The sequence below is a fragment of the Panthera leo genome, chromosome E2 (assembly GCF_018350215.1).
Source record: "Panthera leo isolate Ple1 chromosome E2, P.leo_Ple1_pat1.1, whole genome shotgun sequence".
Taxonomy (NCBI): domain Eukaryota; kingdom Metazoa; phylum Chordata; class Mammalia; order Carnivora; family Felidae; genus Panthera; species Panthera leo.
In genome coordinates this window covers 24,879,782-24,899,349 of record NC_056693.1, presented here as the reverse complement: position 1 = coordinate 24,899,349, position 19,568 = coordinate 24,879,782, and the positions used below count along the sequence as shown (strand labels likewise).

The following is a 19,568-nucleotide window of genomic DNA, read 5'->3' as shown; positions in this document are numbered from 1 at the left end:
TGTCTTTCTCTGACAGACTTATTTCATATAGCATAATACCCACCAGTGTTCCATCCATGTTGCTGCAAATGGCAGGATTTCATTCTTTCTCATTGCCAAGTAGTAATCCATTGTATTTATAAACCACATCTTTATTCATTCATCAGTTGATGGACATTTAGACTCTTTCCATAATTTAGCTATTATTGAAAGTGCTGCCATAAACATTGGGGTATGTGTGCCCCTATGCATCAGCACTCCTGTATCCCTTGGGTAAATTCCTAGCAGTGCTATTGCTGGGTCATAGGGTAATTGTATCTTTAATTTTTTTGAGGAACTTCCACACTGTTTTCCAGAGTGGCTGCACCAGTTTACATTCCCACCAATAGTGCCAGAGGGTTCCTGTTTCTCCACATCCACGCCAGCATCTATAGTCTCCTTATTTGTTCATTTTAGCCATTCTGACCGGTGTGAGGTGGTATCTCAATGTGGCTTTGATTTGTATTTCCCTGATGATGAGTGGCGTGGAGCATTGTTTCATGTGTCTGTTGACCATCTGGATGTTTTCTTTGGAAAAGTGTCTATTTATGTCTTCTGCCCATTTCTTCACTGGATTATTTGTTTTTTGGGTGTGGAGTTTGGTGAGTTCTTTATAGATTTTGAATTCTAGCACTTTATCCAATATGCCATTTACAAATATCTTTTCTCATTCTGTTGGTTGCCTTTTAGTTTTATTGATTGTTTTCTTTGCAGTGCAGAAACTTTTTATCTTGATGAGGTCCCAATAGTTCATTTTTGCTTTTAATTCCCTTGCCTTTGGAGATGTGTTGAGTAAGAAATTGCTGTGGCTGAGGTCAAAGGTTGTTGCCTGCTTTCTCTTCTAGGGTTTTGATGGTTTCCTGTGTCACATTCAGTTTCTTCATCCATTTTGAGTTTATTTTTGTGTATCGTGTTAAGAAAGTAGTCTAGTTTCATTCTTCGGCATGTTGGTGTCCAGTTCTCCCAGCACCATTTGTTGAAGAGACAGTCTTTTTTTCCACTGGATACTCTTTCCTGCTTTGTCAAAGATTAGTTGGCCATACATTTGTGGGTCCAGTTCTGGGTTCTCTATTCTATTCTATTGGTCTGTGTGTCTGTTTTTGTGCCAATAGTATACTGTCTGGATGATTATAGCTTTGTAGTAGAGGCTAAAGTCTGGGATTGTGATGCCTCCCGCTTTGGTTTTCTTCTTCAATATTACTTTTAGTCAGGAAAACACTTAAAAAGAGAAACTTTAAAAAAAAAAAACTATAAGGGTTGAATAGCCTTATTAATTAAAACATTGTAGCATTGGCAGGGACAAATAAACCAGTGGAAAAGAATAAAAAGTGCAGAATTAGACCCAAATTCATATGGAAAGTTAGTATATGAGAAAGGTAGTATTTAAAATTACTAGGGTAAAGATAGACCTTTTCTTCTTCTCATTTTTATTGTGGTAAAATACATACAATATTTATCATTTTAACCATTTAAGTGTACAGTTAAGTGGAATTAAAAACATTCACATTTCTGTGTAGTCATCATTGCTATTTATACTTAAAACTTTTTTATCATCCCCAACATAAACCCTGTACCCATTAAACAATCTCTTCCTCCCCACTCCACCACCACACCTCCCCCAAATCCCTGGCAGTCTCTCCTTTGTGTCTCTGTAAATGTGCTTTTTCCAGGTATCTCATATATAAGTGGAATCATATAATATTTGTCCTTCTGTGTTTGGCTTATTTTACTAAGCATAATGTTTGCAAGGCCTGTCTATGTTGTAGCATATATGAAAATTTCATTACTTTTTATGGCTGAATAATTACCATTTTATGTACATACTACATTTTTTAATCCATTCATCTGATAGACAGTAGGGTTGTTGTAATGAACATTGGTGTACAGATATGTGTTCGAATCCCTAATTTCAGTTCTTTTGGATATATACCTAGGAGTGGAATTGCTGGGTCATATAGTAGTTTTGTGTTTAACCTTTTGAGGAAACGTAAAACTCTTTTCCACAGTGGTTGCACTATTTTACATTCCCACAAGCAATGCATGAGGGTTCCAGTTTTTCTATATTCGTACCAGCATTTGTCATTTTCCAATTTTTTTTTAAATAACCTAATCCTAGTAGGTGTGAACTGTTATCTTACTGGGTTTTGATATGCATTTCCCTAAACACTAGCAATGTTAAGCATCTTTTCTGGTTCTTATTGGCCATTTGTATTTCTTCTTTGGAGAAATGTCTATTCAACTCCTTTACCCATTTTTAATTAGGTTGTTTTGGTTGTTTGTTAAGTTATAGAAACTCTTCATATATTTTCAGTATTAATCCCTTGTCAGAAGTATGATTTGCAAGTATTTTTTTCCATTCTGCAGGTTGTCTTTTCACTTTTTTAATAGTGTCCTTTGATGCACAAAATTCTTAATTTTAATGAGATCCAACTTACCTAATTTTTTTTTATTTTTATTGTTAATTGTGGTAACATACAAAAAATATAAAATTTGCCATCCTATTTTTAAGTATATAGTTCAGTAGTATTAAGTACTTTCACATCTTTTACTGTTGATCTCCAGAACTTTTTCATCTTCTAAAACTGAAACTCTATAGCCTTAAACAACAACTCCCATTCTTCCCTCGCCCCTGTCCCCACTAACCTCTATTCTACTTTCCATCTCTAAGAATATGACTATTCTAGGTATGTCAGTTAAGTAGAATCACACAATATTTGTCTTTTTGTGACTGGTTTATTTCACTTAGCATCATGTGTTCATGGTTCATCTGTGTTGTAGGATGTATCAGAATCTCCTTTCTCTTTTCTGTTGTTTGGGGCGGGGGGAGGAGCAGAGGGAGAGAGAGAATCTTAAGCAGGCTCCACACTCAGCATGGATCCTGACATGGGGCTCGATCCCACGACCTTAGGATCATGACCTGAGCCAAAATCAAGAGTCAGACGCTCAACCTACTGAGTTATCCAGGCACCCCAGAACTTCCTTTCTTTTTAAGGCTGAATAATATTCCATTGTATGCAATTACCACATTTTCTTTATCCATTTATTGGTTGATAGACACTTGGGTTGTTTCCACCTTTTGGCCATTGTGAATAATGATGCTGTGATTGTGGGTATATAAATACCTCTTTGAGACTCTGTATTCAGTTCTTTTGGATATATTCCCAGAAATGGAATTATTGGATCATATGGTAATTCTGTTCTTAATTTTTTGAGAAACCAACATGAATGTTTTCCATAGAGACTTGTACCATTTTTTGTTCCCACCAGCTGTGCCCAAGTGTTCCAGTTTCTCTGTATCTTTGCTAACATTTATTATTTTCTCTCGTTAGTAGCTGTCCTTTTGGGTGTGAGTTGATACCTCATTGTGGTTTTGATTTGCATTTCCCTAATGATTAATGATGTTGGCCATCTTTTCAAATCCTTGTTGACCTTGTATATATTTTTGTTTGAGAAACATTTATTCTAGTGCTGTTTGCTCATTTTAAAATCAGGCTATTTGTGGGGCACCTCGATGGCTCAGTTGGTTAAGCATCTGACTTTGGCTCAGGTCACGGTCTTGTGGTTCGTGGGTTTGAGTCCCGTGTTGAGTCAGCTGTGCTGACGGCTCAGAGCCTGGAGCCTGCTTCAGATTCTGTGTCTCCCTCTCTTTGCTCCTCCTTCCCTGCTTGTGCTCTGACTCTCTCTGTGTCTCAAAAAAATAAACATTAAAAAAAATTTTTTTTTTTAATCAGGCTATTTGTATTTTGTTGTTGAGTTGTAGGAGTTCTTTATATATTCTGGATATTTACCCCTTATCAGATTCGTGATTTGCAAATATTCTATTCTGTGGGTTGCCTTTTCACTGTTAACTGTGTTTTTTTTCCCAGAAATTTTAAATTTTGATGCAGTCCAGTTTACCTGTTTTTACTTTTGTTGTCATATCCATTAAACTGTTGTCAAATCCAGTGCCATGAAGATTTTCCTCAATGTTCTCTTAAAGACTTTTGTAATTTTAGTTTTTACATTTAGGTCTTTGATCCATTTTTGAATTAATTTTTGTATAAGGTCTGGGTTAGGGTCCAACTTCATTCTTTTGCATGTGATATACAGTTTTCCCAGTACTATTTGTTGAAAAACCATCCTTTCCCACTAAATGGTCTTGACACCCTTGTCGAAAATCAGTTGACCATATGTGTGAGGGTTTCTTTCTAGTCCATTGTTCTTTATGTTTGTTCTTATGCCCATATTGTTTTAATTATTGTGGCTTTGTAGTTAGTTTCAAAGTTGGGAAGTGTGGGTTCTCCAGCTTTATTCCTTTACAAGATTATTTTGGTTATTCAGGGCCCCTTGTGATTCCGTATAAAAATAAGGATCTGCTTTTCCATTTCTGCCAAAAAGGCTGTTGGACTTTTGATGGGGATTATATTGAATTTATAGATTGCTTGGGTAATACTGACATCTTAATGATGTTAAGTCTTCCTATCTATGAGTATGATTGTCTTTTCATTTATTTAGATCTTGCTTGATTTCTTTCAGCAGTGTGTTCAGCATAAAATCTTAAGTCCTTGGTTAGATTCATTCCTAAGTATTTTATTGGAATTGCTTTTTTAGTTTTCTCTTCAAGTTATTCATCCCTGGTGTATAAAAACAGAGTTGATTTTTATTCTTGTATCTGACAACTTTGCTGAAGTTTGGAAAGTTTTTGGAAACTTTTTTTGGAAATGATCTACTTTTTTTCATGGAACAATGAATGATCCACTTTTAGCATTTCCCAAATGGCTACCCACTTGTCCCTGCACTATTATTAAAAGAGCCATTGTTATCTACCATTAACATAAGTTAATTCCTCTATAGTTGGTATGTAGGCTTGCTAACTGTGACTTAAAATCCAGAAGCATTAAAAGAAAAGGTTGATAAATTTCACTAAGTTAAATTCTTGCATAACAAAAAAAAAAATCCCGTAAATAAAAGTTTTTCAAAGAGAAACTGGGGGAAAATATTCATAATATATACCCATAAAAAGGACAATACTTTTTATATTTAAATAGCTTTTAAAATTTGAGGGACAAAAGCTTTTCAGGTTGCAGTGCCAGGCAGTGAGGAGCTCTTGCCCCACTGGTAGCTATGTAGTCCAAGGGCCCTCTACAGTCCATGCAGGTCCTTGGACACAGGAAGGTGGCCAGTGCACATCCTGGTGCATTGCAAACAGGGCAATGGCCTTATCCAGGTGAATGGACAGTCCCTGGAGATGATCCATCAGTGCACACTACAGTACAAGCTGCTGGAACCTGTTGTGCTTCTGGGCAAGGAATGATTTCCTGGGGTGGATGTCTGAGTCTGCGTGAACAGTGGTAGTTACGTGGTCCAGGTTTGCACAGTTCACCAGTACCAGCTCCAAAGCCCTGGTGTACTTATTACTAGAAATATGTGGATGAGGCTTCCAAGAAGGAGCTCACAGACATCCCCATCCAGTATGAGTGGACCCTGCTGGTGGTAGTGGATCCCCATTGCAGCAAATCCAAAAAGTTTGGAGGCTCTGGTACCCATACTTCCTACCAGAAATCCTATTGATAAGCCCATTGTGAAGATCAGAGTTCACCTTGGTAATAAACAGTGGTTGTGAGATTTAAGGTTTTGAAATAAAACAAAACAAAAAATTTGAGTTTGGGACAGAGTTCCAAAAACCTGTTGTAAAAATGTGAATCAGACATGAAGGGACAACTCAAAAAAGTAAGACATAGCAATGGCCTAAAGTATATGAAAAAAGTTCAAATTCACTCATAATTATAGAAATGCAAATTAAAATAATACCTATCAATGACAAAAATTTTAAAATATGACCGTATACTTCGTTGGTGAAGCTGTGAAGATATGGATACTCCTATACATTGCTGTTGAGAGTGTGAATTGTTACAATCCTTTGGAAGGGAAATTTGGTAATACCTAAAAATATGTATTTGTTAATTTTTTGACCATTTCTGGGATTTTACCATGAAGATACACCTCCAACAATATAAAAATGCATACATACAAGATACTCACTGCATCAAAGTAGTGTAATGTAATTGCAAAATGTTGGAAACAGTCTAAATGCCCATACATAGCAAAGTGATTAAACTATGGTATGTCCATGCAGTGGAATAATGGAGCTGTAAAAAAAGAATGAGAATTATCTATATCAATTGATACGGAGTGTTGCCAGGATAATATGCTGTTAAGTGACAAAAGTAAAGCACAGGAGTATCCATAGTATACTATTCTTTTGTGTAAGAAAGAAGGAGATAATAAGACAGTACATACACATCTGCTCATTTGTATAGAATCCGTACTGGGAAGATAAACTGGAAACTAAAGTGATTGGTAACCTATAGGGGGTAGGTGGGAAAGGGGTGCATAAAAGTGGGGTGATGGGAACTAGGTATCAGGAATGAGGAAGGAGTGACATTAAAGGGGATGGAGGAAGAAAAGAGCTTTATTCCAAGTTTTTTTCGAAAATAACATCTTCACCGGATACTGTAATGTTAAAAAGAACTGCACATTAATGCTGTAATCTAGTCAGTAAATGTATTTCTTACAGGGCCATAGATCAGCAATTCTGAAACTGCCTTATGTGTGTACTCAAACTGAACAAATAGGTAAATGTTTTAAATAACAAGAACTGGGTTCTCATAAATAAAGAAAAGAGAAGGCTAAAATGAACTCTGTTGGTTTGGGTTTGGTTTGGTATCTGAGATATCAATATATGTGTGGGTTGTTATGCATGTTTCCTACCAATGTCCACTGAGAGTGACTAAAAGGTATGACACCCCAATAGTAATGAATAAACCTAGGATCCAGTTTTTTATTTCTAAGTAAATATTTTATTTCCTCAAATAAAAGGAACCAGGGCTCCTTGGAGAAGTTGTTGATTCTAGGACTGAGAGAAAATACTAAAGGTGCCTGGGACACCTTGATGTGTGCCAGGTAATAACAAAATGCTTTTAAAAAGGCAGGGGGATATTGTTGAAAAAACATGGGAGTCAACCGGAAAGAGTTCTAATGGCCGAAGCTGGAGCAATTTGAGGAAAAGAAATAATGAAATCACTGGATTATAATTCATAGAATAATGTAAATATCCATGAGTCCATACTGATACAGATAAAAAAAATGGGGAAAATGAACAATTCTCACTTATAGTAAAATTCCAATTAAAACTGTGGAGGGGCGCCTGGGTGGCGCAGTCGGTTAAGCGTCCGACTTCAGCCAGGTCACGATCTCGCGGTCCGTGAGTTCGAGCCCCGCGTCAGGCTCTGGGCTGATGGCTCGGAGCCTGGAGCCTGTTTCCGATTCTGTGTCTCCCTCTCTCTCTGCCCCTCCCCCATTCATGCTCTGTCTCTCTCTGTCCCAAAAATAAATAAAAAACGTTGAAAAAAAAAAATTTAAAAAAAAAAAAAAAATAAAACTGTGGAAAGATGTAAGATATGAGGAAAACAGAAAAGAAATATTAGCTAAACACAGTAATAATTATTGTAGACAAGATCCACCAACTGATTGTAAAATTAGTGAGTGAAAATTTGAGAAGTAAAACTCATATAGATTCAAAGAATGTCCCCCAAAGTATATCTTCATTAATCACAAAGGGAAAGATAGTAAATTTATCAGAATGAAACCTGCTAAAATTTATCTTAATAAATCGCTTAATAAATGATCAAGGTGAACATCACAATAATAAAACATATTGATATCATGAAACCCATGATGTGATGCACTGGGAAGGATTCATCATTTCTGTGTACTCTTGCCAAAATGTATAACCTTAGTCCAGTCATCAGCCAAACCCAAATGAGATATATTTGACAGAGTAAACCAATCAGTAGTCTTTAAGAGTCATGATCACGAAAAATAAGGGAAGACTGTAGCATTGTCAGAGATTGGAAGAAACAAGATATGACAACTAAATATAATGTGGGAGTTTTTTCTTTCACAATGGCCTGTTCTTGCTGAATGAAATCTATTTCTTTGTTTTCTCTTTGAACATTAAAGGCATGTTTCAAAATGTCATATTCTAACATCTTAAAATGTCTGTTTTAGATTGTTCCATTATTTGTATATAGTTCTGAGATGAAGAGTATGAATTCTATTCATGTGTCCCTTCCCCACTGTGCTCTTTTAATGTTTCCCACTTTTTTGCATTTGGGAAATTCTCTATTGCTTTTGGATTTAGCTCTGTATTAAAACAAGTTTTGTTTTTTGGTTATATCTCAATTAGTATGTCTGAAGTGGGATGTTATGCTTCTTGCATTTATTAAATCTACTATATTGATGGAAAACCTTTCTCCCCTATTCCTGTTCCATTTATGAACAATAGGGTAATTGCTTTCAGTGTATTAGGGACTAAATAAAGTTACTCACTTTCCTAATATTTATCATGTAGTTAAATATATGGGGTGCTTTTTTGTTTTTTGGTAACTATTTTATGGTTGAGGTCAGAATTTTTTTCTGCTTTTGTAATAGATTATTGACTTATTTGAAATAGTTTAGAACTTAAGTGAGGGTAGAAAGGAATAGAAACCTTTTCCATTTCCACTTTGCCATCTTGGAAGCGTAGGGGAGGAAAAAGGCAGAAAAGTTAGTATTGGAGGAATATGTACTTACAAAGGGCTGGAATTAAAGCTGCTGAAAAGGAAAACTTCCCCCTTGTTACCGCAAGATATTCCCAGATTTGAATTCTGCTGAACCTTTCTCTCTCTCTCTGTAACCCTTTGGTAGGTTTAGGTCACATGTATGTTATGGTTATAGTTTTAAAAAGTACACTGTACAGTGGACCCTAGTGCCATTTAAATACATGACTGCCAGGGGAAATGTGAACTTAGGCAAACAGTTCTTTCATATACCTAAAATACTATTTATATTCATTTACACCAAAATTAAGTATGAAGCCAAAGAAAGTGAAACAGAGAGGTGAAAGAAGAAAAATTCCGTAGTAAATAAGGATTTAGAATGTGTAAAGAATGTGTGAAGTAGCATTCAGATCATGTGAAACAGGGAAGAGGAACACCTAAAAATACTCTGTCAGAAAACATAAGAAACAGGTATTTATCAACCCATTATGGGAGATTTTTTTTCTAAGCATTAAACTTATCTGAAATCTTAATTTGATAGTAGAGAAAAAATTGTGTGGCATTGAGTTCCTAGATTTAAAAGCACAACTTATATTTTAGTTCAAAATCATTTCTTTTATGGTAATGCTTATAAAATTACTGGAAATTTTGTTCCTACTGTAAAGTCATCTGCCTGATATAAACTGATGGCAGCAGAACACAGTGATAAAAAATGTGTGTTCTCCAGATGAAATTTCTGATATTTGATTGGTAAAGTTGATATCAGGTCTGTTTTCAGGTGTGTTGTTTAGTATTCGTAATGATATTATGGTATTCAGTTTTCTTTGATGGCTGAGTTTTTATTGTTTATTTCTTCCACAGAAGTGGACTGTACCATATCTTTGAAAGATTTGCGAATACTGTTTTTATATGAATTTAAACTAGGACATAGTGCAGCCACAGCAAGTAGAAACATCAATTCTGTCTTTGGAGAAGGCTCTGTTAGTGAAAGGACTATCCGGTGGTGGTTTGAAAAATTTCGTTCTGGGGATCTGAGTCTGAAAAATGAGCCTCGAGGGAGACCCAAATCTGTTTTAAATGAAGATCAATTGAGAGCCATGGTGGAAGCTAACCCCAAAATGGCAATTCGAGGCCTTGCAGCAGACTTAGGAGTTTCTGCTACAACAATTTCTCGACATCTGGCTGCAATAGGAAAGGTGAAAAAGTTGGACAAATGGGTAGGTACCACACCAACTGATGGATGATCATATATGGAGATGATTAGAGATGTGCTCATACCTTAGGATTTGAAAGAGCAGAGACCTATTCTGGAGAGGATCATAAGCTTTGACAAAAAATGAAAGTGGTCTGGACAATGGTTGGATGTTGATGAAGTTCCCAAACGTGTTAAAACTATCGCTGCAACCAAAATGAAGGTTCTAGTAATGATGGTGATCTGCAGAGAGAATATTTATTACTTTTAGCCCAGGCAAAACTAACAGTAGCATCTTATTGTCAAGAAGTTGAAATTATGTATAAAAATAGATTTAAAAGCACTCTGCATTGGTTAACAGACATGGACCTATACTTTTCCATGACAACATTTGACCACTGAAATTGCGGACCACCATAGGGAATAACTGAATTGGGCCAAGAACTTTTGCCACATCCATCACTTTCAACAGATTACCACCTTTTTCATCATTTGGAAGTCTAAGAAACAGAACATTCTCCAATAGAGAACAGTAATTGAAGGATTTGAATAAGTGTTAACAATGCTGAACTTTATTAATATGTAATTTAGTATTTGGAAAAAATTTATCATTTTGGGAAAGCAGTTATTGCTAGCAGCACATATTTTGGTTGAATGAAACTTTTCTTTTTCTGAAAAATATAACATTTTCATTTTTATATAAAGGCAGTTTCATATGGTTCAACCTAATATCTTCCCAGACCCTGGCAGAACATGAAGACTGAAAGGTACCTAATGTACTGGAAAACTACAAGCTACCCCTGAGTTTTGGGCTTCTTCATTGGAGGAATGTAGAACAACCCAGAGTGTATATATGTTTGAAAGATGCTTAGGAGTCAGCCATGCAAATATCTGGGTATAAAGAAGGTTTTAGAGAGATGAACAGCCTCAACAGAAACTTTCAGGCTCTGAGAAAATATTTTTTGAATAAAGAAATGAAAGCATGTTTCTAACACCAAAAGCCATGAACACAATAGACATGGCACAGTGGTGCTTTTGAGTGGTAGTACTTACTGTCACACAACCAATCCCTTTCATATGTTTTCCATTCTTACTCTTTATTTTTAAAAAAGTGTAAGTGGCCTGTCAGAGACCATAATTAATGGGCTGTTTATGATTTTATAGCTAGATTGCAGTTACTCCTTGTGGCTTCCAGGGATTAAGTTGGCATAAAGATAACTGATGGTCCTCTTCCTGCCTTTCTCCCTCCTGACAACTTGCTGTGTCTATCCTATGAAGGAGAGTTAGGGAATCCTAAAAGCTAAGAGGTGAGAGAAGGACATCCTGGAATGGATCTTACTTGAAGAGAGAGACAGAAAGAGGGAAGAAGGGAGACAATTGGAGGGAAAGATGGAATGGAAATTACCTAAAGTAGAATTGACTGTGAGCTAAAAGATTAAAGACCATGGGATGCATTACTATAAATTAAAAATAAAGATGTCCCTTTCTTTGGGTAACAGTCCTGCGCTATGACAGAGGCTTTGTGAGCAGAGTGCCTTTCAGTTCTAATTTACTCCCCTGGCTGGATGCCCTGGTCTGGAGTCACCTGCTTATTTTACTGCCCCATCCTTGGATTGTCAAGGAATCTATTGAGTGTTTTTGTGGACTCTTGCTTACTCTCAAGAGAGAATGAAGCCTGAGATTTAGCTCAGACTGATAAGGTAACCAGGCTAAAACCAGAAGTATGGGAAGGACTTTATATGAAAGGCAGCAAGTACAAGGGTGAGGTCAAATGGTCACAGAGGGTTGCCCAATGTGAAAGAAAGTGGTGTTGTATAGTTACTTAGTCTGAGTAGTAGTTGCTTTATGGCCATTCATCCTTTCCTCAATTCTCAGACCCCTTGTCAGACTTCAGAGTTGGATCCTAGACTTTTGTCTAAAACAGTTGGTGGATATCCTTGTTCAGCCCAAATGAGTGGTTTGGGGATGGGTAGGCAACCCAAAAAGAAGCAGTGAAATGTGATGAGACATGGAAAGGAGCAGTTATAGAATGTTCAGTTATCCTAGCAATCATCACCTCCAAGAAGGGGTGTAGACTTGAGAGGCAGAAATGGGTCCTGGATTGAGTTGTGTCTTTACTACTATTAGTATATTTTGGTTATGTGAGATGGCAAGTACCCTTTTTGCTTAAACCGTTTTGGAGAGCTGGGCTATTTTGGCAGAAGAAAGATTCCTGACTGATACTCTCCCCTGAGCCTTACTAAACTGTAAAATGAAGTTCATGATACCACCTTGCAGGGGTTGGGGATCAAGAGGGACAATGTAAAGCACAGGCATGGAGTAGATGCCCAATAAGTAGTATTTAATACTATGAAAAGTAAAAGCAGAAGAAACAAAGTAAGGTGTGTGGGATACCTCTGGAGGCCCCTCTGTGTCCACGGTAGCCAGTTGGGGTGAGTTCAGTGCTCACTGAGGCCGGTGCCTGGCTTGGACTGTCCAGAGGTACCCAGCTGTAGAAGAGGGATGACTTCTTCAGTCACTTTGAGCCTGTGGCTTTTCTGTAGTAAGTAGCAACTACAACTTTTTTTTTTTTAAGATTATTTTGAGAGAGATGTGTGAGACCACAAGTGGGGGAAAGGCAGAGAGAGAGGGAGAGAGAGAATCCCAAGCAGCTAACAGTGCAGCGTCCAACACGAGGCTCCATCTCACAAACTGTACGATCATGACCTGAGCCAAAATCAAGAGTTGAACACTCAACTGACTGAGCCACCTACGTGCCCTGGAACTACAGCTTTAAATTTATAACTGGAAGCTATATTAGATTTTCAAGAAAAATGAGAAATTTTATACACATAAAGTCCTGCCAAGCATCCCATCTTATTCTCCTTTCCTAGGGAAAAAAAAAAAGAAAAAAAAGCTTTAAGAGGTTCCTTGGTAGAAACTTTGGTTTGAGTGTCAAAGGAGTGAGATGGAAGCTGCTACATCTCACCTCCCTGCCATTCCCTGGCTTGGGTCCTTATTACAAAAGGAAATATGAAGTGGCTTTGAGTCACTTACGTGACTCTTGATCTTAGGGTCATGAGTTAGAGCCCTGTGTTGGGGGTAGAGTTTACTTAAAACAAAAAAACAAAGTGGCTCTGAATAGCCATTTTGGTTTATTAAGTACGTAGTAACCGTTATTAAAGAAGCTCCTGCCTGGTCTGATTGCTTATTGTGAGACTAGAGCACCTACAGTTACTTTAATAGCATGCATAAAAGATCTTGGGTAAAGTTAGAGATAGGATCAAAAGCCAGTGCAAAGTAGACTGTTCCAGGACCTGTCAGTAGGTTGGACTCTCTCTTCTTTCTGTTGGTGCTTTGGCCACAGAGCTTCCTTTCACTTCCTTTTATCTCAGCTAATTTGTCCATGCTGCTACTGTTCTTCACCTTATTAACTCTACCTGTCATGCACATTTCCCCCAGGATGTCTTACCTGATTACCCCACCCCACTACAGGTCAGGTCCCCTTGTCAATGGCTTTAGAGCCCCAGTATGGTTCCTTCGTAACTGTGATCACAGTAGTTACATGTTTATTGGTGTGATAGTATATGTTTGTCATCTTCTCTGTTGATTATAAGATTCACAACAGCAGGGACTTTTTTCCTCACAAGATTATACCCCCATCAAGAGCACAAGGTCCAGCACATGGTAGGTACCTAGTAAATGTTTATTAAATGAATAAGTGTTAGGGCCAGTGTCATTCACTTTATAGAAAATCCTTGTTTTGGTATCAGTGTAAGTAAGGAATATGTGGATAAGACATAATTGAAAACCTAATGAACAGTGGCTTAAATACGTAGGTTTTGTTTCCTGTAACTTATGAACATTTTCAAACATAAAAACAAAATACCCGAATTTTACAGTGAACACCTGTATGCCAGCCACCTAAATTGACATTACTTTACTTTATGATTATACTTTATCACTTTACCTACCCACATAGCTATCCTTTTTTTTATGCATTTCAATGTAAAGTTGCAGGCATTAGCACATTTCACCCTTAATACTTTAGCATACATATCATTACCTAGAGTTAAATATTTGTTTAAAGTTCTTGTTCTCATAAATTTAAATTTGATAAAATGCCCAAATCTTAATTGTACTCTTCAGTATGTTTTGACAAATGCAAACACTTGTGTAATACAAATCCCTGTCGAAGATACAGACTATTACTATCATCCCAGAAAGTTCTCTCATACCCCTTTTCATTTTATCCCCACTCTTACAAGACCCCAAGAGGCAAAACAACTGCTCTGATTTTTTTTCTACCATGGAATAGTTCTGCCTGTTCTAGAATTACACATAAGTAGAATTGTGCAGGATGTGCTCTTTTGTGTAAGGCTTCTTTTACTAAGCATAATGTTTTTGAAATTAACCCATTTTGTGTGTATCAATGTTTCATTCCTTTGAAAAGCTGATTAGTATTCCATGAAACAAATATAACAATTTATCTATTTACCTGTTTGATGGACATTTGTGGGGTTTTTTTTTTCAGTTTGAGCCTATTTTGAATAAAGCTGTTATGAATATTCTTGCACAAGTCTTTTTGTGGACATATCTTTTGTATCTTTTGGATAAATATCTAAGATTGGAAATACTGGGTCATAGGCATATGTATATATCTAGTTTTCCTAGACCTTTTCCCAAAGTGATTACACTATTTTATACCCTCCATTCTCACTAACATTTGATGTCACTCTTTTTATCTATTCTGGTGGGTGTGGAGCTGTATCTTATTTTGAGCTACTTTCCCCCTTTCACATTATAAGGAAAATAGGGAGGCAGGCTATGACTGGAGTAGGCACTTAACAGTGCTATCGGGGACCCATGTACTTTGTTCATCCTTAGTGGACTTTGATTATAGTTCTATGGATGGCTTCTGAGGTAGTCAGCCCATTGAGTGTGGGCTGGGTTTTGTGACTAGCTTAGTGACTAGAATACAGCAGAAGCAATGAGATGCCATTTTTGAGATTAAGTTATAAAAAGAGTGTGGCTTCTGTCATGATCATTCTCTCATACTTTTTGGGATTACTCATTCTAGGGAAAGCCAAATTGCTATATTGTGAGGCAGCTCACAATTGCCATGTTGTGAAGAGATGATGTGATAAGGGACAGTCTGCCAACAATCAAAAGAGTGAGTGTAGAAATAGATCTCCTTTTGGTTGAGCATTCAGATGGGATTGCAGAACCACACCTGGATTCCTAACCCAGAGAAACCGAGGTAATGTTTGTTGTTCTGAGCCACCAAGTTTTGGGGTACTTTGTTATGTAACAATAGGTAACTAATATGACACCTCATTGTCTCATCCTAAGATGGCTTTTTGTACCTTCAGGGTCTCTTGTTCATGCCCCAGACAGTAAGAAAAAGTATGAAGGGCAAAGGACAAAGAGTTTTTTTTTAATATGAATCTGTTCATTTAAAAAAAAAAAATTAACCTTTATTTATTTTTGCAAGAAATAGAGCAGAAGCAGGAGAGGGGCAGAGAGAGGGAGACAGAATCAGAAGCAGGCTCCAAGCTCCGAGCCGTCAGCACAGAGCCTGACACGGGGCTGGAACCCACAAGTGGTGAGATCATGACCTGAGCCAAAGTTGGACGCTCAGCCGACTGAGCCACCCAGGCGCCCCGAATCTGTTCATTTTTATCAGGAACTCAGAACCTTTCCAGAAAATCCCACCTCAGCAGACTTTGGTTTATATCTTTTTGGCCAGATAACGCCACTCAGCAGACTGGTTTGTATCTTACTGACCAGATAACTCCACATGACCACTTTTAGCTAGAAGGCATCTAGAGAGAAGCAGGGACCTAGATGGAGTTTGTGTCAGCCAACTGTCAGTGTCTGCCACATTAACCATTTTGGAAACCCCATAGAGTTAAAGACATTAAAAGGCCTCTTCATTAACACCTACCCCAGCCAAGTGAGCTTTTGAGGAAATTTCCAGAAAAAGGAAATGAAACTTTCAGAAAACTCCTCAGGGCTTGGATTGCAGGGCCTAGGTTTCTGATTCGTGTCCCACCCCATTCTTGGAAAACTGCAGCACTATCTTCCATGGCTCCTTCTAGTCCTCCAGTCCTTTGCAATAGATACTTCAGACCTATCCTGGAAATACTTCTGATAACTCTCTGCCACAGCAAAATGGCTTCTCAAGTTTTGCTAACATTATGGCCTTCATATTTTTTTAGTCCCTCTCCTCTCCTTTAGTGACCTTTCTTTTCTCCTGTCTCAGGTCTGATAACTTAAATTTTGCTGGACCAATCATTCTCAAATTCAAATCGAATCGTGTTACTCCAACTTAAAACCCTTATTGCCCCATTGTCCTCAGGATGAATCCTGAACTTCTTCCCATGGTAGCGAAGACCCTGCATAACTGGATATAGCACACCTCCCCAGCACTTTGCCCTGCACTTGGTATTCCCACACCAAATTGCTTACTTTCTCTGCCCCATCTGCCTGAGACCTCCACTTGACATCCTTAGGGATTCAGCTGTGGAGATGACTTTTCTAGAAAGCTTTCTAGGACTTCTAACTCCCTCAACAGTGGGGCAGGTGACCTCTTAAGTAGCTCAGTAGTTGTTACAAATTCTTTTCCCTTTATGGGGGAAAAGGCCATACCAGGTTGATCTAGTAGAAATTTCAAATAATATGAATTGAATGGATATATGAATGATAGGGAATGAAAAATAAGTCTTCCTATTCCTGCTGTCCATTTCCTTTTCTCCAGTTTCTCAATACATATTCAAGTATAAATACATTTTCATATTATTTTTATAAGGTGTTCTGTACCTTGTTTTTCCAATTAACACTTGTTTTAAATTTTTTTCTTAATATTTATTTTTGAGAAAGCACAAGCAGGAGAGGGGCAGAGAGATGGAGACAAAGAATTCGAAGCAGACTTCAGGCCCTGAGCTGTCAGCACAGAGCCCTACGCAGAGCTTGAACTCATGAACCTTGAGATCATGACCTAAGCCGAAGTTGGATGCTTAAGGTGCTCCAACACTGTATTTTGGAGACCATTATATCACTTCATACAGATCTATCTCATTCTTTAAAGAACTGCAGCGATATTCTGTTGCGTGCATGCCTTAATTTGCCCAAGCAATTTGTTGTCCTACACCTGGACTGTTTCTGATTTTCTCTGACAAGCAGAGACGCAAAGTGCAATATCTTTGCACAAATGGATTTGAGTACAGGTGGAAAATATCTTTTCCACTATTAGGGGTGAATTGCTAGATTATGGGGCTAGGTCAATGGCTATGTGGATTTAAAATTTTGGTATGAAGTTCTAAATAGTCAACCGATTTACTCTTCCTATCAACCGCCAAGTTCTGCTGTATTCTAATATTAGGCCATGTACCACAGTAGTCTGCATATTTTTTGAGGGCAGGCACTTCCTAGTATTCACATTTGTCTGGCTGGCAGAATTAGCTTTCAATATTTGAGTTAACGTTGAATTTTGTATCTCTTAGCGCCGATTCTAGGCTTGACATACAGCAGACTCAGCAGGTGTCTATTACAATTCCTCAATAATTAGAGTGGCTAACGTTCACTGAAGTGTATTAAATGCCGCGACTTGCGCTAAGCGCGCTTTCTCTTCCACCACTTTCACTCACGATCTTCTTCCTCCCGGGGGGAGGGGGTGTCCAGCACCACGACCCGCCTTATCTGTGCATTCGTTGGCCGATCCCGACGCCCGTTACTGCTGAGCCACGCCCAAGCCACGCCCCCACGCATTCCGCAGGGCCAGGAGAAGGCGTTGGTCATTGTGGACCTTCGAGACCGTCTCTTCTCGTGAGAATCTGGACACGCTCGAAGACCGGCGCCGTGAGTGTGGGAGCGAGTCTCGCGGGCCCGCGGAGTCGACGCCAGAGGCCTGCGGCCGCTGCTGGTGCACGCCACCGCCCCCCCTCCCCCGGCACGCAGGCTCCGTGCGAATTCGCGCACGCGCGCGCGCACCCGCCCAACCCTTGGTCTGGCCAGCAGGGACCCGCCTGGCGGAGGCAGGGCCGATGAGGTACTAGGGGAGGAGCCCGAGCTGCTGCCGCTGCCGCTGCCGCCGCCGCCGTCGCCGCCGCTGCTGCCACTGCCTCCGCACCCGGAGAGGAGCATGTCTGCAACTCGAGCCAAGAAAGTGAAGATGGCCACCAAATCGTGCCCCGAGTGCGACCAACAGGTGGGCGCAGAGGACCGGGCGAGTGCGCGGGCGGGCGGCCGTTGGCTGTGGAGAGGCCGCCTCGCCGGGTTCGGGAGGCCGAGTGGACGGGCCGCTTGGGCTCGGGGGCTACAGTGGAAGCCCGGAACGGGCCGGGCTGAGCCGAGGGGGTGCCAGGGAGGCGCTCAGGGTCGCAGTCCGGCCGGTGCCCACCTGGCAGCGTCAGCCAGGCGACTGTGTGCGCGGGAGGGAGGCGTGGGTTTGTCTGGAGCCTGTCCGGACCCTCCCCGAGTCGCCTGGCCGGCTCCGGTTGACAGCGGCGGGAGTGTGGGGGCAGCGGCCCAAGTGGACGAGCACGGCCCCTTCAGCTCCCTTTCTGCCCGACGAGAATGCCCGATGTGCCCGGCTCCAGGCTCCTGGGTTCTGGCTCCGAAAGCGGCTCCTGCCACGCAGGGTTGCTTTGTTCACATAAGATGTATACAGTGAACCCCCAAAACTGTTCTGCCGCGAGCTAGGCGGAGGCTTAATGTGACAAAAGGGGCCGCAATGCAATGGTTTCAAGTTTAGGCGAATTTGGACAATTTTTTTCTTCTAAATATATATTCCTTATAGTTTTGAGGGAAATAAAAGTGAATCTTTACATTGTTTTTTGTGAAACATTATTGAATAACGCCCCCATTGAAGCCCTTGTCTTCTGGGCGCTCCTCACTTCCCCCACCCGCCCTCGTATCCGCTGTTAAAAATTTGGCGTTTCTGCTTCCAGATCTTTTAAAAAATTTGTATGTAGTTTTATGAATTTTAAATGACTTCTTTCTGCACAGAATTAATAGTGACAGCTGTAATTTTTAAAATCGCATTTTACTGTTTGTTAGTTTTATGCATGCCTCATTGTTTACTAGAATAATGGACGTTCCTCTAAGTCTTACAATCTATTGAGTTAAAACTCTCAATAAAACCATCTGAAGGCCCTTATTACATGCCAGTGTGCAGATCTGGGTGTGATTTTTTTCTTTTCTACTGAGGCAGTTTTTTCAAAATGACTACCTTTCTCCCCCCCTTTTCTTTAAAAAAAAAAAATATTTTTCTTTAAAACAGGAGTAGTATGGCTCCAGTAAATAGCTGGAGAGCTTTTTAAAAAAATAACATGCTGATGTTAGTGCATTCTTTAAGAGCAATCTCGTACGTTGATCTAATCTAGTAAAAGAAAACATTACATGTTTCAGTATATTTTATGAGCAGTGATAGAAATTTAAGGAAGGAAGATTGTGTAAGGAGAATTAGTTTATTGATCTTTTGAGTTTATTGGGTATGCAGTATAAAAACAATTTAGCCATGTTTTTTGAAGTAAAGTTAAACTTCTATTCTTACCATTAAAATTTGTTAAATCTGACAAAATTGGATTTTGTGATTTAAGTCTCTTTGCTAGATAATATCAATATTTAAATCATTTCCATTTGTTCTAATGAACTGCAGTATAAGGTTTACATGGTATGCTTTATGCATTCCAGTTTTTGTAGGGCACAAGTTATTGCAAGTCTTGACCTTGTTTTACTTGGCATAATGGAATCTTTTGGGAAAAATAACCTGTTTTTAATATCCTGGTTAAAGAAAA

The 19,568-nt window shown here is 39.0% G+C and overlaps 2 protein-coding genes and 1 pseudogene across 6 annotated transcripts in view; all 3 read left to right on the top strand.

Moving 5' to 3' along the window:
• Positions 1-17,907, top strand: part of CE2H16orf87 (chromosome E2 C16orf87 homolog) — a 55,362-nt gene extending 37,455 nt beyond the window's left edge. Inside the window, exons 3-5 of one of the 4 annotated variants that reach the window (XM_042917951.1) lie at positions 9,459-9,814; positions 17,452-17,628; positions 17,788-17,905. In XM_042917951.1, the coding sequence (XP_042773885.1) occupies positions 9,459-9,814; positions 17,452-17,628; positions 17,788-17,817 (563 nt within the window). In that variant the 3' untranslated portion in view covers positions 17,818-17,905. Of the gene's footprint in view, positions 1-9,458; positions 9,815-10,494; positions 12,541-14,848; positions 15,196-17,451 lie in introns of those variants that run through there. The other 3 variants (XM_042917950.1, XM_042917952.1, XM_042917953.1) reach the window with 3 other exon arrangements.
• On the top strand, positions 5,122-7,174 carry LOC122207781 (annotated as a pseudogene).
• LOC122207779 (UPF0547 protein C16orf87) overlaps positions 17,818-19,568 on the top strand; it is a 34,669-nt gene continuing 32,918 nt past the window's right edge. For both annotated transcript variants that reach the window (XM_042917955.1, XM_042917954.1), the window contains exon 1: positions 17,818-17,977. In XM_042917955.1, the coding sequence (XP_042773889.1) occupies positions 17,912-17,977 (66 nt within the window). In that variant the 5' untranslated portion in view covers positions 17,818-17,911. The remainder of the gene's footprint in view (positions 17,978-19,568) is intronic.